This window comes from Macaca fascicularis, chromosome 12 (assembly GCF_037993035.2).
Source record: "Macaca fascicularis isolate 582-1 chromosome 12, T2T-MFA8v1.1".
Lineage (NCBI taxonomy): Eukaryota > Metazoa > Chordata > Mammalia > Primates > Cercopithecidae > Macaca > Macaca fascicularis.
The window spans coordinates 20,719,531-20,737,724 of NC_088386.1; the positions used below are offsets into that span (position 1 = coordinate 20,719,531).

At 37.8% G+C, this 18,194-nt stretch overlaps 1 protein-coding gene across 8 annotated transcripts in view; it reads left to right on the forward strand.

Annotated features, from left to right (window-relative positions):
• The window catches only part of ACMSD (aminocarboxymuconate semialdehyde decarboxylase), a 64,152-nt gene extending 57,264 nt beyond the window's left edge, over window positions 1–6,888 (forward strand). For all 8 annotated transcript variants that reach the window (XR_012421085.1, XR_012421086.1, XM_005572989.5 and 5 more), the window contains 2 exons: window positions 2,802–2,900; window positions 6,651–6,888. Coding sequence is in view for 6 of the 8 variants with exons in the window: in XM_005572989.5 (XP_005573046.1) it covers window positions 2,802–2,900; window positions 6,651–6,713 (162 nt within the window). In the remaining 2 variants the exon portion in view is untranslated. The remainder of the gene's footprint in view (window positions 1–2,801; window positions 2,901–6,650) is intronic.
• The last annotated feature ends 11,306 nt before the right edge of the window (window positions 6,889–18,194 follow it).

The following is an 18,194-nucleotide window of genomic DNA, read 5'->3' on the forward strand; positions in this document are numbered from 1 at the left end:
GAAGTCAGTGGAAGACAAATTTAAAGTACAGAAGGAAGGAAGGAAGGAAGGAAGGAAGGAAGGAAGGAAGGAAGGAAGGAAGGAAGGAAGGAAGGAAGGAAGGACAGACAAATGCGGCCAGGAGTTTGAGGTCAGGAGTTTGAGACCAGCCTGGCCAACACAGCAAAACCCTGTCTCTACTAAAAATAGAAAAAGTAGCCTGGCGTGATGGCGCACACCTGTGATCCCAGCTACTTGGGAGGCTGAGGCAGGAGAATTGCCTGAACCCGGGAGGCAGAGGTTGCAGTGAGCCAGGATTGCACCATTGCACTCCAGCCTGGGTGACAAGAGTAAAACTCCATCTCAAAAAAGAAAATGCAAGGGATCCAGAAGAGCCAAACAATCCAGAAAAAGAACAAAATTGGCACAGTCACATTCCCAACTTCAAAACTTCCTACACAACTACAGTAATCAAGCCTGTGTGGGATTAGCCTAAAGACAGATATAAAGATCAAGTGACTTTCAACAAGGATGCCAATACAATTCAGTGTGATAAAGAATAGTCTTTTCAACATATCGTAGTGATATCCACATGTAAAAAAATAAATAAGTATAGTTGGACTCCTTCTTTACACCATGCAAATTAACTCAAAATGGATCAAAGACTTAAACTGAAGAACTAAAACCACAAACTCTTAGAAGAAACCATAGGTGTAAATCTTTGTGACTTTGGATTAGGCAATAGTTTCTTTGCTATGACACCAAAAGAACAAGCATCCAAAGAAAATAATAGATAAAGAAGACTTCATCAAAATTTAAAACTTTTGTGCTTCAAAGACAATACCAAGGAAGTAAAAAAGACAACTCACAGAATGGAGAAAATATTTGCAAATCATATATCTATAAGGCTCTAGTATTCAGAACACACAAAGATCTCTTATAACTCAATGATAAAAAGATAACAAAATGGGCATGAATGTACACAAGGGATCTTAATAGACATTTCTTCAAAGAAGAAATACAAATAACCAATAAGCACATGAAAAGATGTTCAACATAATTACTTATTAGAGAAATACAAATAAAAACTACAGTGAGATACCACCTCATATCTACTGAGATGGCCATAATAAAAAAGATGAATAATAATCAATGCTGGCGAGAATCTGGAGAAACTGGAACCCTCATACATGCTGGTGGGAATGTAGAAAGCTGCAGTCACGGTAGAAAATAGTTTCTCAAAATGTTAAACATGGACTTACCATATGCGCCAACACTTCCACTCTTAGGTACGTATTGATTCAAGCAGCAACATGGATGAAACTCGAAAACATTAAACTAAATGAAAGAAGGCTATATATTATGTGATGCCATTTATGTGAAATGTACAAAATAAGCAATTCTGGAGACACGGAGGGTAAATTAGTGTTTTCCAAGGGCTGGAGGGAAAAGAGAATGGGGAGTCACTGCTAATGGGTATAGGATTTATTTTGGAGGTGATAAAAATCTGTGGTTATATAAGATGAATAAAATATTTTTAAAATATTCTATAATTAGTGAAAATGATTACACAAACTTATGAATATACTAAAACCCATTGAATTATATACTTTAAAGGGGGTGAATTTTATGGTATGTGAATTATATCTCAAAAAAAAAGAAAAGGGGATCTTCTGACCCCCAAGCCCTAGTCCTCTTCCATGGAGGCAATTAATGTTACTTGTTTCTTAGATACCATCCCTGAAATAGACTGTATATATACCAACGTATATTTGTGGGTCTATAGGTCCCTTATTGAAAACAGAAATATAAGCATAGCAGACACATTGTTCTAGACTCTTTTTTCCTCTTTATAACTTCAAGATCATTCTTTACACTGCAACTTGGAGATTATTCCATTTCAGCATATGTAAGTATTCTTTATTCATTTTTATTTGGGGATATTCTATAATTTAGTTGGCTAGTCTTTTGCTGTTCCAAATAACGTTGCAATTAATTTCTTTGTATATCTTTCTAGCACAAGTGTATGAGTGGAATACATTTTGAGAAGTAAAATTTCTGGTTTGAAATTTTTTTATTTTATTTTGATAACTTGCCATTATTGATGTACTAATGTCTTTCTCACTTGATTATGAGTTCCTTGAAAAAAGGGACCATGTCTGTTTTGTTGACCAGGGTACATCTAGATTACAGCACACTGTCTGACATACTGCTTAATATATTTGTAGATTGACAAGCCTATGTGTTTTATTGTATAAAGTGTCAAACGGAAATTCAAAGCTATACTGCTCAAAAACTTACGATCTAGTTTATAGGAATTGTTTACAGGAATTGATCTAGAGATAGAGGATTTTCTTTTTCTTTTTTTTTTTTTTTTTTACTTTTTATCTAGTTATTTGATTTTTATTTTTCCTTTCCTACTCTGTTAATAGTATGCTTTGGAAAATTGTGGAATCAATTGCAATGTATCATTCTAAGAAAGACAGAATCCCTTAATCTCATCTGAATATATATACATATATTTTAATAAATATCTATTTCTTATATTTCAGTATTCTCTATTTCAGTTATTAAAAAGAGAGAATGGGGTTGATTTGCAACAAAGAGACCTAATAGTGACACCTGCTGGAAAAAAAAAGTCAGAATAAAATTTGAACCATTAAATCTTTTTAAAATTTTAGACCAGTTTTATTTTTCTATTAATCAGGAAGAAATGTGTTATTTTATGACAGGAATGTTTGTAATAAGTAAATATAATTGTTTAGGGGAGGCTCTTTTATGTTCTACAAAATTACAGGAAATAATATATTTTCTTTTTTTAGGATAAAGTCATTTTGGGAACCGATTACCCCTTTCCATTAGGTGAGCTGGAACCTGGGAAACTAATAGAGTCCATGGAAGAATTTGATGAAGAAACAAAGGTATAATGTCATTTACTTCACGGTTTTATTACTGACTTTTCCTGCTCTGAGTTTGGTTTCAGAGCACTTTGATACATGAAAACAAAGAACAGAGAAACCATTACACTGAATTCCCTAAAACTATTCTCTATGTCCATAAATAGCTAAACTATTAAAGGACAAAAAAAAAAATGACAAAGCTGAAAGTCAGCCTAGTACAACTAAATTCATAAACCCAAGAAATTGTATAGAAGCATATGATAATAAAATATCCCTGCATGTTAGATGGATCATAAGAAAAATGTATAAATTTTTTCTATATTATTTCTGTTACAAATCTACCAATCTCAAAAGTTGTAAGAACTCTAGTTGTAATGAAATAGTAATTCATTAGATAATGAAACTAAAGTCTAAATTAAAAGGACCCAAGGAATCAGATCCTTCAAGTAACTGGACTTCTTTTTTTTTCTTTTTTTTACCAGCATTTGACTTTTAAGGCAGGTAGATGATACTAATATGTGCTATAATGCTACTATTACCTAGTCTACCCCTTAGACTCCTAAACCAAGATGAGTTTAAAATAAAATGCAGTGTCTTCAGGTTCCCTCTCCTTTGCCACTCCTTCCACACCCCCATCCTCCAAAAAAATAAGTCCTTCCTAAGACTTTCACTGCCCACCACTCCCAGAGGTCACAGATGGCCAAAAATAACAGCACGAGACTATATAAACTCTTAATAAATCTTACAAAAGTCTTAGTTGTAATCCTTTTGCATAATTCTTGTCTTTCTTCTAAACTAGAATCCAAGTTACCTTGAACTCTCTCTCCCTTAATCATTAAAGATACTGTTCATCAAATCTTCTCAATAGGCTTAAAGCACATTAACAGATGCCAAGAAGAATTCATTCTTCAGTATACTAGTTACAAGTTATTAACTAGGAAACCTCAGACTATTTTACACAGAAAGTGTCCCCTTTGGCATTAAAAGTCTTGAACTGACTTACCGAATATTGTTAAATATTTACCTGCTTCCTTCCTAAAGTAGGAAGCTGTTGTAAAGACATTTTTGGTCTTTTTTTTTTTAAACAAGAAAGGTTGAAAATGAAAAACTTTCTATTGGCCGGGCGCGGTGGCTCAAGCCTGTAATCCCAGCACTTTGGGAGGCCGAGACGGGCGGATCACGAGGTCAGGAGTTCGAGACCATCCTGGCTAACACGGTGAAACCCCGTCTCTACTAAAAAATACAAAAAACTAGCCGGGCGAGGTGGCGGGCGCCTGTAGTCCCGGCTACTCAGGAGGCTGAGGCAGGAGAATGGCGTAAAAACCCGGGAGGCAGAGCTTGCAGTGAGCTGAGATCCGGCCACTGCACTCCAGCCTGGGCGACACAGCGAGACTCCATCTCAAAAAAAGAAAAAAAAAAGGAAAACCTTCTATTAACCAAAATTAAACAGAAACCAGATGACCCCAAATATCCTGATTAAAAATTTAATGGAATAATAGTAATTATTACTACATGCCTTTTATTGTTTATTCTTATCACTTTCAAGCTTTTTTTTATAATCTTGCATAAGAAAAAGTGATTGCTTATCACTTTCAAGTTTTTTTTATAATCTTGCATACAGGCTTTATACTGACACACATTCACAATGACATTCTGTACAAGGTTACTCATTGTAACACTGTAATACTGAAAACAATCTTTAAGGGAATAGTTAAATAAATCTTAATATATCCACACAATGGAAATTACGCCACTATAAATAAATTAGAAATCAATTTCCAAGATATATTAAATTTTTAAAAGCAAGGTACAAAACAATTTGTGTAGTATACTTTCATTTGTAGATTGAATATATCTTTTGTGAAAAAGAATCTTTATATGCCTGGATATAAGTATTTGTTTATGCAGTATAAACATAAAATATCTCTGGAACATAAACAAGAAACTGATAACTCTGGGAAGAAAAAGGTATTTGGATGGCAGTAGTGGAATGAAGTATCTATCCATTTTATACATTTTGAATTTCAAACCATGCGAAGGTAAATACCACTAAAGAAATTTAAAATAAAATACATAAATTCATTTGATAAGTACAACAACATTGGAAGGTACAGCAGTCCCCCCCTTATCCTCAGTTTTGCCTTCTACAGTTTCTCTTACCCCAGTCAACCACAGTCCAAAAATATTAAATGGAAAATTCCAGAAATAAACAATTCATAAGTTTTAAATTGCATGCAATTCTGAGTAGCATGGTGTAAGCTTACACACTGTCCTGCTCTCTCCAGCCCAAGATGTGAATCATCCCTTTGTCCAGTGTCTCCATGCTGTATCCACTCCCTCCCCATTAGTCACTTAGTAGCTATCTTGGTGATCAGATGGACTGTCGCCATATTACCATGCTTGTGCTCAACTCACCCTTATTTTACTTAGTAATGGCCCCAAAGCACAAGAGTAGTAATGCTGGCAATTCAGATGTGCCCAAGAGAAGCTGTAAAGTGCTTCCTTTAAGTGAAAAGGCGAAAGTTCTCAACTTAATAAGAAAAGAAAGAAAAATTATATGTTGAGGTTGCTGAGATCTTACTTTGTAAGAATGCATCTTCTATCTATGAAACTGTGAAGAAGGAAAAAGAAATTTGTGCACAGTATATATAGGATTTTATATAGCATCCACAGAGGGTCTTGGAACATATCCTTCATAGATAAGGGGGGGACTGCTGTATACAGGTAGATGCATTCTACCATGAAGATATAGAGAAAGAAAACAAGACTTGGGAGTTGAGTGACTTGCCAAAGGCAATATAACTGGTAGGTTATAGCAAATTGATGCAATCCCAAATCCCTTGACTCGAGGAGCAGATCTCCATCCAACACTCTAAAGGATACATGGTACTAAGCTATCTTAAAAGATAAAGCATATGGTTCCTCCTAGCCACAATAGTCACTTCTGAAATGTTCCTCTAGAGGAGGATGGCCTATGTATGCATTGGGGAAGAATCCTAAGAGGTCCAGCCTCAAATCACCCACTTTTCAAGACTGTGTAAGAACCCTGAAGTGGTCATAATATAGAAGGACACATTAATGGTATGGATGTCACACAACCCCATACATTTCTTCCATCCTCAGCTACCCATACCTGTCCTTTGCAAGCTGGATAAACAAATCAGTTAGGGTATCACAAAGTTACTTCTTAAATCTCTTCTTTTGGCAGAGTTGATATAGTTTATAGCTGGGTAGTCCATTTCTTATGTGAAAATGTTGAGATGTACAGATTTGTACCCTCATCTGAGACCCTTCATTTATATCACTTCTCTTGCTCTGAAAAAGCTTAACTTTTATTTGGGGTCATGTGAAAACAACAACACATATGCCTAGCAGCTGGGGGATGGCTAGATGACTTCGGGGCGCCTTTTGCAGCCCTCTTGTCCCACAGACCTAACTGTACCTTTTCTCTGTATTTGCCTCCAAATGGTCTTAAGATTCAACCTGTTCGAGGGTCCAGTTTCCAAACAAGGGCACCTCCTAAAGAGGGCTCTCCCCTTTTTAAGTCTCTTCTCTCCCCCTACAATCAATCAAGTTTCAGATTTAGATTTCAAATAGCGGGGCAAAACATAGGTCAAGAGGATTTTGCTAAGAGATTCACCGTATAACCTGCTAATATTTTTCTCTCATATTGGGGAGCTAATTTTTTTAAACCTGATCAATGTAGTACTTAAAAGTACTTAAAAAACAACCAATAATGCTTTAAAATAAAATATTTTCTTTTCTTTTCAGAATAAACTCAAAGCCAGCAATGCCCTGGCATTTTTGGGTCTTGAGAGAAAACAATTTGAATGACTGAATTTACTACAATGGCAAACTTTCAAAAGGATATTTCATTTTTGTTTCTAAATATGTATCAACAGGTATTAACAAAATCCTATTTTGAACTGTTTTACTCAGAAATAGAATCTCCAAAATATCCTAAATTATTCATAATAAAAATGATTCATAAGTGTTTTCATTCTGAAAAGCAGTACTTCATTTCATGTGCAAATAAAAAATTATTTTCCCAGTGCTCTTTTAATTAATCTGGAGAAATACAAAATAAAATGTCATTAATGATTTTATGGAGAAAGATTCATCCTAGAGGGCTCAGGTAGGTTGTCTATTTTGAATAAAGGTATATGAATTGGACTCAAATAACCTGTTCCATCCACCTTTAATACCTACCATTAGCCCAGAACTGGGCTAGGAATGCTTCAGCCTCCACAAAATAAGTAACATTTGGAATATCCATACTCAGGGAGCTTCCAGACCAATTAAGGAGGTAAGAGATGTTCATGGAATAATTATTAAGCTATAAACTTTGACTTTGAGTGTCAAAGAAGAGGAATTCACTTTGTCTAAAACTGTGAAGCAGATCTTCACAGAGGGTGGAACATGAGAGTCCAGGAAATGAATAAGAAATTTTTAGGGTTAGAGGATGGGAAACAGGAAGGCAAAACTATGGGAACACAGCTGTGGTTTCAGACTGAATGAGACATCCTTTTTAAAAGTTTTTGTCTATAAATTCACTTCTACCAGAAGCTCTTTTGATTTTAAAATATTGAGCAGAATGTATAAAGTTAACTATGGAAAGTTAATAGGCAATACTAGGGTAGCCTTGTTTTACCCATTTCATTTATGGTTCCACTTGGGCTGCTGAAAAGGAACTTGGTTCTGGGATGGGTGATGAACATCTATGGTTCATCTGCCTCTGATTGAATTTCAAAATCAAGCATGATTTTTCAAAACCACCCTCTTGCTTTGGATTCATTCATTCTTTTCCCTTCCATTCATCTAGAAAATCAAGAGTTGAGTATTGACATGTAATTTGTGCTGACCCCTTTCCAGAATAAAGATGAGATCTAATTCTTACTTCACTATGCTCACGCCATTGTTTTCATTTTATATAGTTCACTGCCCCACCTCCTTCTCACCCTGCCCCCCACCATTTCTTTCTAGAACTTTACCCACCCACCACTCTGCTTATTGCTCCAATCTGCCCAAAAAGGAAAAACAAAGTTGAACAAAGGAACAACATGAACTCTATGTTATTTTTTCCTTTCCCAATCTTTGGGGTTAATGTTTACACTTTTTCAAATATTCTATATTTGAGCACTCTGAACATAGCATTTAATGATTGTTTTATTATAAAAAGTAACCCAATCACTTTATTCAATATTATACACGCACATCACATGCAGAGTGAATGGATACATTCATATTCACATGTTTTCTATGTGCCAGAACTATAGGAATGTTCCAGGCACTGGGGGTATAGATGTAAACAAACAAGATAAAATTCCTTCTCTGACAAAACCTACAATCTGAAGAGTGAGAAACATAAATAAGGTAAGGAAGAAGAAAAAGAGGAATAAAAGGAGGAACAGACGGAGCAAAGGAAGGAAATTTTTCTTATACTGATAAACACTATGAAGAAATTAAAACGAAAATATGGTAGTGACTAGGAGAAAGATGGGGGTAAAACATTAAATTGTAGAGTCAGAGAAGGCCTCTTTAAAGTGGACTTTCAACTGAGATTTGAATGATAGAACAGGGAAGAAAATGCAGAAGTTCTGAGGCAAGAAAGCTCGTGATGAGTTTGTGAGCAAGGAAGAGAGATAGGGTAGGAAGCCAAAAAGTTGGCTAGATCAGTAGATCATGGTTAAGGGTTGAGGTATTTTTGTTTTGTTTTGTTTTTTTGTTTTGTTTTGTTTTGTTTTGTTTTGTGATAGAATCTCACTCTGTCACCAGGCTGGAGTGCAGTGGCGCGATCTCGGCTCACTGCAACCTCTGACTCCCTGGTTCAAGTGATTCTCCTGCCTGAGCCTCCTGAGTAGCTGGGATTACAGGCATGCACCACCACATTCAGCTAATTTTTGTTTTTGTTTGTTTTAGTAGAGACAGGGTTTCACCCTGTTGGCCAGGATGGTCTTGATCTCCTGACCTCGTGATTCTCCTGCCTTGGCCTCCCAAAGTGCTGGGATTACAGGCATGAGCCACCGCGCCTGGCCAAGATTTTTATATTGTTTTATAGGAAACCATTGAAGACTTTTTAATAGGTCTGTGACATGCTCGGACTTATGTTATTCTTTTAAAACAAACAAAAAAAAAATAGCAGGGTGCAGTGGCTTACACCAGTAATCCCAATACTTTGAGAGGCTGAGGCAGGAGGATTGCTTGAAGCCAGTAGACTGAGACCAGCCTGGGCAACACAGCAATCTCTATAAAAAAAATTTTTTTTTAAATTAGCTGGGTGTGGTGGCTCATTCCTGTAGTCTCAGCTACTCAGGAGGCTGGAGTGGGAGGATGGCTTAAACCCAGGAGTTCGAGGCTGCAGTGAACTAGGATCATGCCACTGCACTCCAGCCTGGGTGACAGAGTGAGACCCTGTCTCAGAAAAAAGAAATGAGAGGAAAGGAGAGGAGAGGAGAGGAGAGGGGAGGAGAGGAGGGGAGGGGAGGGGAGAAAAAAAAGAAAAAAGAAACCCATATACATTAACAGCTTTTTAGAGACTTATTAAAGGGAGTCAAGAAAGGAAGTTGGAGGCTAGGCAAGAAATGATGGTGACTCAGGCACAAATACAAGAATGGGGATCATGAGATATGTTTGTAGGCAGAACTAACAGCATTTAATGACGGACTAAATGTGAGGAAGAGGGAGGAAGGGGAGGAAAGAAATCAAGGCTGACTCCTGGGTGTGTGAATGTGAAGTGTGTGTACACATGTGCACATCATGCTTTTGTCAATCAGTCTCCTATATCTGGACATTTAAATAATTCCTAATGTTTTGCAATTATAAATAATACTGCAATAAAATTTGATTAATTTCCCAAATCATACATATGGATAAACTACAACTCTGATTGGATCAAAGATTTAACTCTAAAATATTAAACTAGGCAGGTACTAGAAGAAAAGATGAGAGAATTCCTCTTTAATCTGGGTGTAAAGAGGGTTTTCTAACTATGACTTTCCTGGGCACATAATCCTGGTGACATTTAAGCTTTGAGATGATTAATGGTAGTTAATGGTGCTAAACTCATCCATACTTTAAACATAGGTGCTTTGATTCCCACGCTTTTCACTTGAACAGCTGGGTAGATTAATTACCGTTTACCATAATGAAGAAGACTATGGGAGAAACAGTCTTGAGAGGAAAGAGAATCAACAGTTCTGTAGTTGAACTTGTTATATTTCAGATGCCTCTAGACATTTAAGTAGGAATGTCAAGTAAGCACTTGAATGTACTAGTCTGGAGAGTTCAAGAGACAGGCTGGGAAAAATCACCAGTGTATAAAAGGTATTTAAAGAAATGAGACTGGATGAAATTACCTGGCGAAAAAGTAGAGCAGAGACACAAAAGACCCTAGGCCTATTTCCTGGGATTCACTAACACTTAGAAGTTAGATGAAGGCTATACAAAAATTAGCCGGGCGTGGTGGCACGAGCCTGTAATCCCAGCTACTCGGGAAGCTGAGGCAGGAGAATCACTTGAACCCGGGAGGCGGAGGTTGCAGTGAGCCGAGATCGTGCCACTGCACTCCAGCCTGGGTGACAGAGCGAGACTCTGTCTCAAACAAAAACAAAACAAAACAAAAGTTAGATGAAGGCACCAGCTTTGTGCACAGAAGAGTGGCCAGTGAGGTAGGAGGAAAACTAGGAAAATATACTCAGGAGTCAAGAACAGACAATGTTTCAAGAAGTCCTAACAGCTTTAGGCATACACACACACACACACACACACACACACACACACACACACACACAATCAAAGCTACAATACTATGGTATTCAACAGAACCATATGGCTCAGATATAACTCAATCCCTTTATCCCAAAATTTAATTCCACTTTTTATAGTCCCAACCCTGATGAATGGCATCGACCAGTCACCTAATTCTTCTCCTTCACCCACATGAATATACCATTAAATCCAAAAGATTCAATCCATTTCATATCTTTTATTTCTTATCTGTTCTTTCCTCCACATGGCTTCCAACTAAATTCAGGTCATCATCTATGAGCAGGATATTGAAATAATCCCTTATTTGTACCCCTGCCCTGCCCCTTGGCTTAGTCTGGTACAACCCATCTTCTACCTTGGTGCCAGAGAAAAATGTCCAAAGTATGTATTTGATTGTATCACTTTCTCTGTTAAAATTCCTCAGGACCTAAAGTGGTGGTTTCTAGGCTTTGGGATTTCATTGCTCAGTAACTCCCCCTTCAAAAAAACAAAAACAAACAAAAAAAAGGACTGCTATCTCTAACAGAGCACACCTCTCATTTTGAGTTGTGATTCCTATCTTCCTTCTAGACTGGACTTCCTTGACGGATGACCTATGCCTTCATTCACTCATGCATTCAACAAAATTTATTCAGCACTTATTACGGGCCAAGAACCATGCTAGATTCTGAGAGTATGAAAAAAGCAAACATGGTTCCTGCCCTCAGTTGTGCTTATAACCTAGTTAGGGAGACATGTATCAAGTAAGCAACAAATCGATATAAAATTGCTACCACGACGGGAGCTATAAGGGAAAGGCGCACAGTGTGTAGAAAGCTTATTATAAAGGATTTGTCCTAGTCAGAGTCACAGAAAGATTTTTCAGAAAAAAGTTTTGCTTGGGCCGGGCGCGGTGGCTCAAGCCTGTAATCCCAGCACTTTGGGAGGCCGAGATGGGCGGATCACAAGGTCAGGAGATCAAGACCATCCTGGCTAACACGGTGAAACCCCGTCTCTACTAAAAACACAAAAAATTAGCCGGGCGAGGTGGCGGGCGCCTGTAGTCCCAGCTACTCGGGAGGCTGAGGCAGGAGAATGGCGGGAACCCGGGAGGCGGAGCTTGCAGTGAGCTGAGATCTGGCCACTGCACTCCAGCCTGGGCGACAGAGCGAGACTCCGTCTCAAAAAAAAAAAAAAAAAAAGTTTTGCTTGAGCTAGGATCTGAAAGCAAACAAGAGCTAAAAGGTTAAAAGGGAAGGGAAGAGTATTCCAGGCAGAAGAAACAGGATAAACGAAAGCCTTGTGTCTGTGTAGGAAAACAGCCATTGTATGGCAAGAGTGACTCCATCTGGAAGGGGACTCGCCATGATAACTGATGTCTGAACACAGCATACCAAGGTGTTCTGCAGCAAGGTCTTTAAGCAATGCCTGTAGCATTTATAGCCGTGCATAAAGATGCTTATCTAACCTCCCCAGTAGTCATGAGTTTCAGCAAGAAGGTCTGAGATGTAATCAGCTGCACCTGTTTGTACCCTAAAAGCTTGCCATACAAAGGACACTTTCTGAACGGTGAATGCAGGGACCCACCATTGCATGGCTACCCCAGATATCACTTCTGTTTGTCAGAGGCTATTAAATATTTCTTTCTGAGAAACTGAATCTGTCAGCCTCTTTCTTCAGCCTCTCACCTTGGGGGTGGGTTTGCATAGACCTGCTCACCATGGAACAGGCAGGAGAGAACACAGCAAGAAAGAAAATCACTGTGGCTGAAGATGACAAAGGAAGACATTCTTGGTAAAAAGTGACAAGATCATGTGAGGCCATAAGTCAGTTGAGGAATTTTGTATATTGAAAAGCTGTGAGAACTCACAAAATGGGAGAAAATATTTGCAAACTACCCGTCTGACAAGGGATTAAGAACCAGAATCTGTAAGATGCTCAAACTCTACACGAAAAAAATTTAATAATCTGATTTTAAAACGGGCAAAAGATTTGAATAGACATTTCTCAAAAGAAGACATACAAATGGTAGACAGGCATATGAAAATGTCCTCAGTATAATGATTCATCAGAGAAATGCAAATCAAAACTATAGTGAGATATCATCTCACCCCAGTAAAAACGGCATTTTTCCAAAAGACAACCAATAACAAATGCTGGCAAGGATATGGAGAAAAGGGAACGCTTGTCCACTGTTGGTGGGAATGTAAATTAGTACAACCACACTGGGTAACAGTTTGGAGGTTCTTCAAAAAACTAAAAATAGATCTACTACGTGATCTAGTAATCCCACTGCTGGGTATATACCCAAAAGAAAGGAAGTCAGTATATCAAAAGTATATCTGCACTCTCCTATTTGTTGCAGCTGTGTTCACAATAGCCAAGATTTGGAAATAACCTAAGTATTCATCAAGAGATGAATAGATAAATAAACTGTGGTACATATACACAATGGAGTACTAGTCAGCCATAAAAAAGAATGAGATCCTGTCATTTGCAACAACGGATGGAACTGGAGGTTGTTATGTTAAGTGAAATAAGCCAGGCACAGAAAAACAAACTTTGCATGTTCTCACTTATTTGTGGGAGCAAAAAATTAAAATAATTGAATTTACAGACAGAGAGAGTAAAAGGATGATTACCAGAGACTGAAGTGGATAATGGGTTGGGGAATGGGAATGGCTAATGGGTATCAAAAGTAGTTAGAAAAAATGAATAAGATCTCATATGTGATAGCACAATAGGTGACTATTATAGTCAATAATAATTTAATTATACCTTTAAAAATAACTGAAAGTATATAACTGAGTTGTTTGTGACACAAAGGATAAATGTATGAGGGGGATAGATACCCAATTTACCAAAACGTGATTAATATGCATTGCATACCTGTATCAAAATATCTCATGTAGCCCATACTATGTACCCACAAAAATTAAAAATTAAAAAAAAAACAAAAACAAGAGTTGGAGGCAAAGCAGCATGGATTGGAGTCTTATGGTCACAAGCCAAGAAAGGCCTAGAGTCACCAAAAGCTGAAAGAGCCTAGAAACAGATTCTCCCCAATAGTCTTCAGAGGGAGTACAGGCCTGCTGTTTTAGTCCAGTTTTCATTGCTCATAACAGGATACCTGAAACTGAGTAATTACTTCTTAGAGTTACGGAGGCTGAGAAGTCCCAGGTTGAGGGGCCACATCTGGTGAGGGCCTTCTAACTGGTGGGGACTCTCCAGAATCCCAAGGTAGCACAGGGCATCATATGGCAAGGGAGCGGAATGTGCTAGCTCCAGTCTCTTTCTCTTCTTATAAAGCTACCAGTTCCATTACTGTGACAACCCATTAATCCATTAACCTATTAATCCATTCATGAGGGCTCTGCCCTCGTGACCCAATCACCTCTCAATACTGCCACACTGGGGATTAAATTTCAACATGAGTTTGGGAGAGGACAATCATTCAAACCATAGTCCCTGCCAACACATTGATTTTAGATTTCTGGCCTCTAGAATTGCGAGAGAATAAATTTCTCTTGTTTTAAGTCAAAAAACAATACCAAAAGAAAACAAACAACAACAACAACAAAGAAAAGCAATGAGAAGGTTTTTTAGTAGGGGATGGCATTAATTAGAGCTGTTCTGTCTTTTTTTTTTTTAATCCTGCTCCTGTGGGAAAGAATTCAATTTTGAAAAGATTCCTCTGACAGGTTGCAGGACGGCAACAGCTTGCAGGGGAGCTTAACTGAAATAGCTTGGGCCAAGGTGGTGGTAGTGTTGCTGGTGGAGAAACATACGTAATAGACTGCAGAGATAGTAAGAAGGGTCAACAGAAAGGCCTTGGTGATGGGTTAGATATGGGAGATGAGGATTAGAGATGTCAAAGATGACCCCTGAAGTTCCGTCTTGCACAAATGGAAGTAGTGCCATTTTACTACAAGAGGCACAGAGAGGAGAGAGAAGACCAGCTTGGAAGGGCAGGATTATGAGTTTAGTTTGGGGAAATATTGAATATTAATGCCTTTGAGACATACAAAAGGGAAAGTCGAGTGTGCAGACTTATGCAGTTTGAATTTCCTAGCACATAGTAACAGCTCCATTAGCATTCACTGGATAAATAAATAGTAAAATAAAAATAAGTAAACAGTAAAAACAAAAATAAGTAAACAGTAAAAAACAGTTTTTTGCTCCTAAAATGAGCAAAGAAAGGAACTGGAAATCAATCTTCACTGAGTATGTTGGCAATTCATGCAGTTCTGAGTGTAATCCAAATGGTGAGGCCTCACAAATTTGTGACTATCTACAATGACTTGAGTGTTCACTATCCTCGTGAGTCTTTCTCCCTGGCTCACCCGCCTAGTAAGCCCTTCTCCTTGGCTCATAGATGGATGTCTTCTCCCTGTGTCTTCACATGGTCTTTCCTCTGTACATGTCTACATCATGATTGACTCTTCTTCTGGGACACCAGTCATACTGGATTAGAGCCCACCCTAATTGACCTAATATGACCTCATTTTAACTTAATTCCCACTTAAAAGAACCTGCGTCCAAATATAGTCACATTCTGAGCTACTTGGGGTTAACACTTTTGGGACACAATTCAGCCCATAACAAATGCCTTATGTATATTCACAAACCAATCTGGCAATGTCCATACCAGGGATGTCATTTGGTGACAGCAGACATTCTTCTCAGATGCCATTAGCAGCACAAGGTTCTGAGGAAAGGTAAAGAGAATAACCTCCTCAGTACCATATTTGATTGCCTGGCCCTGGAACAACACTGCTTACACAGTGAATCTGCTCATAACGCAGAATCTAGAAAAGTCACTCAGGAAAATCACCTTTTCAGCGTTTTATCTCCTTCCTTATCTACTGCAAGCATTTCTCCAAAAACAACCTTTTTAAAACACTCCCAACACCACCAGATTCCAAAAGAGAAACAACCACTCACAGCCATCCAAGCATCTTTCTCTTTTCCTTGTACAGTACCTTCTCCCACATCCCCTAAAAAGGAAGCCAGTACTGGCTCAGCCTAATTCATATTCCCCGACCAGAAAGCTTAAATCTATTCAACGTAATCACTTTAGATTAACATACCAAGACAAATACCAGCTTTAAATTTGTTTCACTTAGACGATTATGAAGACTTTTCCCAATCAAAATTGAAAAAAGGTAAACTGAAGTTTCCATTTCTGAAAATAAGACTGCTCACAACCTAAAAACGTCAAAGTTTATTTTTAAAAAGTCAACACAAACATATGTAAAAGTTCAAACAGATCAAATTCAACCTATGTCTCCCAGTCTACACCCCAGAAGGAACGAATTTTACCTGTTTTGTGTGTGTGTATTCTTGCAAACACAGTCTACGATTATACAAGTATTTACATGTATACATTCCTTTTTTCATTTTAAGCAAACAGTAGAATTTGCCCTTTCTGGTACCTTATAAGTACCTTGCAGGGTACTTAATGCCTTGGTGATCATCCCACATATAAACTGCCTCTTTCTTTTTAATGGGTGGATCCTATGAATGAAGATTACATAGATGCACCATAATCATAGAGTCTTCAATGCATGGACATTCATGTTTCCAAACTTTTGCAATTATGAACTGTTACCAAGAATACCCTTGTTACTGGAAAGGAGTCCCAATCCAGACCCCAAGAGACGATTCTTGGATCTCACACAAGAAAGAATTTGAGGTAAATCTATAAAGTGAAAGCAAGTTTACTAAGAAAGTAAAGGAATAAAGAATGTCTATTCCACAGGCAGAGCAGCCCCGAGGGCTGCTGGTTGCCTATTTTTTACAGTTATTTCTTGATTATATGTTAAACAGGAGGTGGATTATTCATGTCTCCCCTTTTTTAGACCATATCCCCTTTTTTAGACCATGACGATGAGATGGCATTTGTGAACTGCCATGGTGCCAGTGGGAGTGTCATTTAGCATGCTAATACATTATAATTAGCAAATAATGAGCAGTGAGGATGCCCAGAGGTAACTTTTATCGCCATCTTGGTTTTGGTGGGTTTTAGCTGGCTTCTTTACCACAGACTGTTTTATCAGCAAGGTCTTTATGACCTGTACCTTGTGCTGATTTCCTATCTCATCCTGTGACTTAGAATGTCTAACCTCCTGGGAATGCAGCCCAGTAGGTATCAGGCTTATTTTACCCAGCCCCTACTCAAGAGGGAGTCACTCTGGTTCAAACGCCTCTGGCACCATTATGATATTTGTTCAGCATCTTTTCATATGCCTATTTGCCATCTGTATACCTTCTTTGTGAGGTATTGGTTTAGATCTTTTGCCCATTTTTTAATTGGGTTATTTTCTTATTGCTGAGCGTTAAGAATTCTTTTTTTTTTTTCATTCACCATCTAATCTTTTAAAAAGTTCTGTGGGTGCATAGTAGGTATATATAATTTATGGGGTATATGAGATATTTTGATACAGGCATGCAATGATGTGAAATAAGCACTTCAGGGAGAGTGGGATCTCCAGCCCCTCAAGCATTTATCCTTTGAGTTATAAACAATCCAATTATATTTTTAAAGTTATTTTAAAATGCATAATTAAGATATGATTGATTATAGTCACCCTGTTGTGCTATCAAACAGGTCTTATTCACACTTTCTTTTTTTGTACTCATCAACCATCCCCATATCCCCATAAGTCCCTCTGCCCACCCTTCTCTCTGGTAAGCATCCTTCTACTCTCTCTGTCCATGAATTCAATTGTTTTGATACTTAGATCCCACAAATAAGTGAGAATATGCAATCTTTGTCTTTCTGTGCCTGGCTTATTTCACTTTACATAATGACCTCTGGTTCCATCCGTGTTGTTGCAAATAACAGGATCTCATTCTTTTTTATGGCTGAATAGTACTTTTTGTGTATATGTACCACAGTTTCTTCATCCATTCATCTGTTGATGGACACTTAGGTTCCAATCTTAACTATTGTAAACAGTGCTACCACAAACATGCGAGAGCAGATATCTCTTTGATATACTGATTTCTTTTCTTTTGGGTATATACCTAGCAGGGGGATTCCTGGATCACACGGTAGCTCTAGTTTTTTGAGGAGCCTCTAAACTGTTGTTCACAGTGGTTGTACAATTTATATTCCCAGCAGCAGTGTACAAAGATTTCCCTTTTCTCCACATCCTCACCATCATGTGTTATAGCCTGTTTTTTGGATAAAAGCCATTTTAACTGGGGTGAGATGATATCTCATTATACTTTTGATTTGCATTTCTCTGATGATCCATGATACTGAGAACCTTCCCATATGCTTGTGTGCCATTTGTATATTTCTTTTGAGAAATGTCTATCCATATCTTTTATCCATTTTAAAATCAGGTTATTAGATTTTATTTCCTACAGAGTTGTTTGAGCACCTTATAGATTCTGGTTATTAATATATTGTTAAGATGGGTAGTTTGCAAATACTTTCTCTCATTCTGTGGGCTGTCTCTTCCCTTTGTTTTTTGTTATTGTTCTTGTCTTTTTTGTTTGTTTCTTTCTTTTTTTGAGACGGAGTCTTGCTCTGTTACCCAGGCTGCAGGGCAGTGGTGC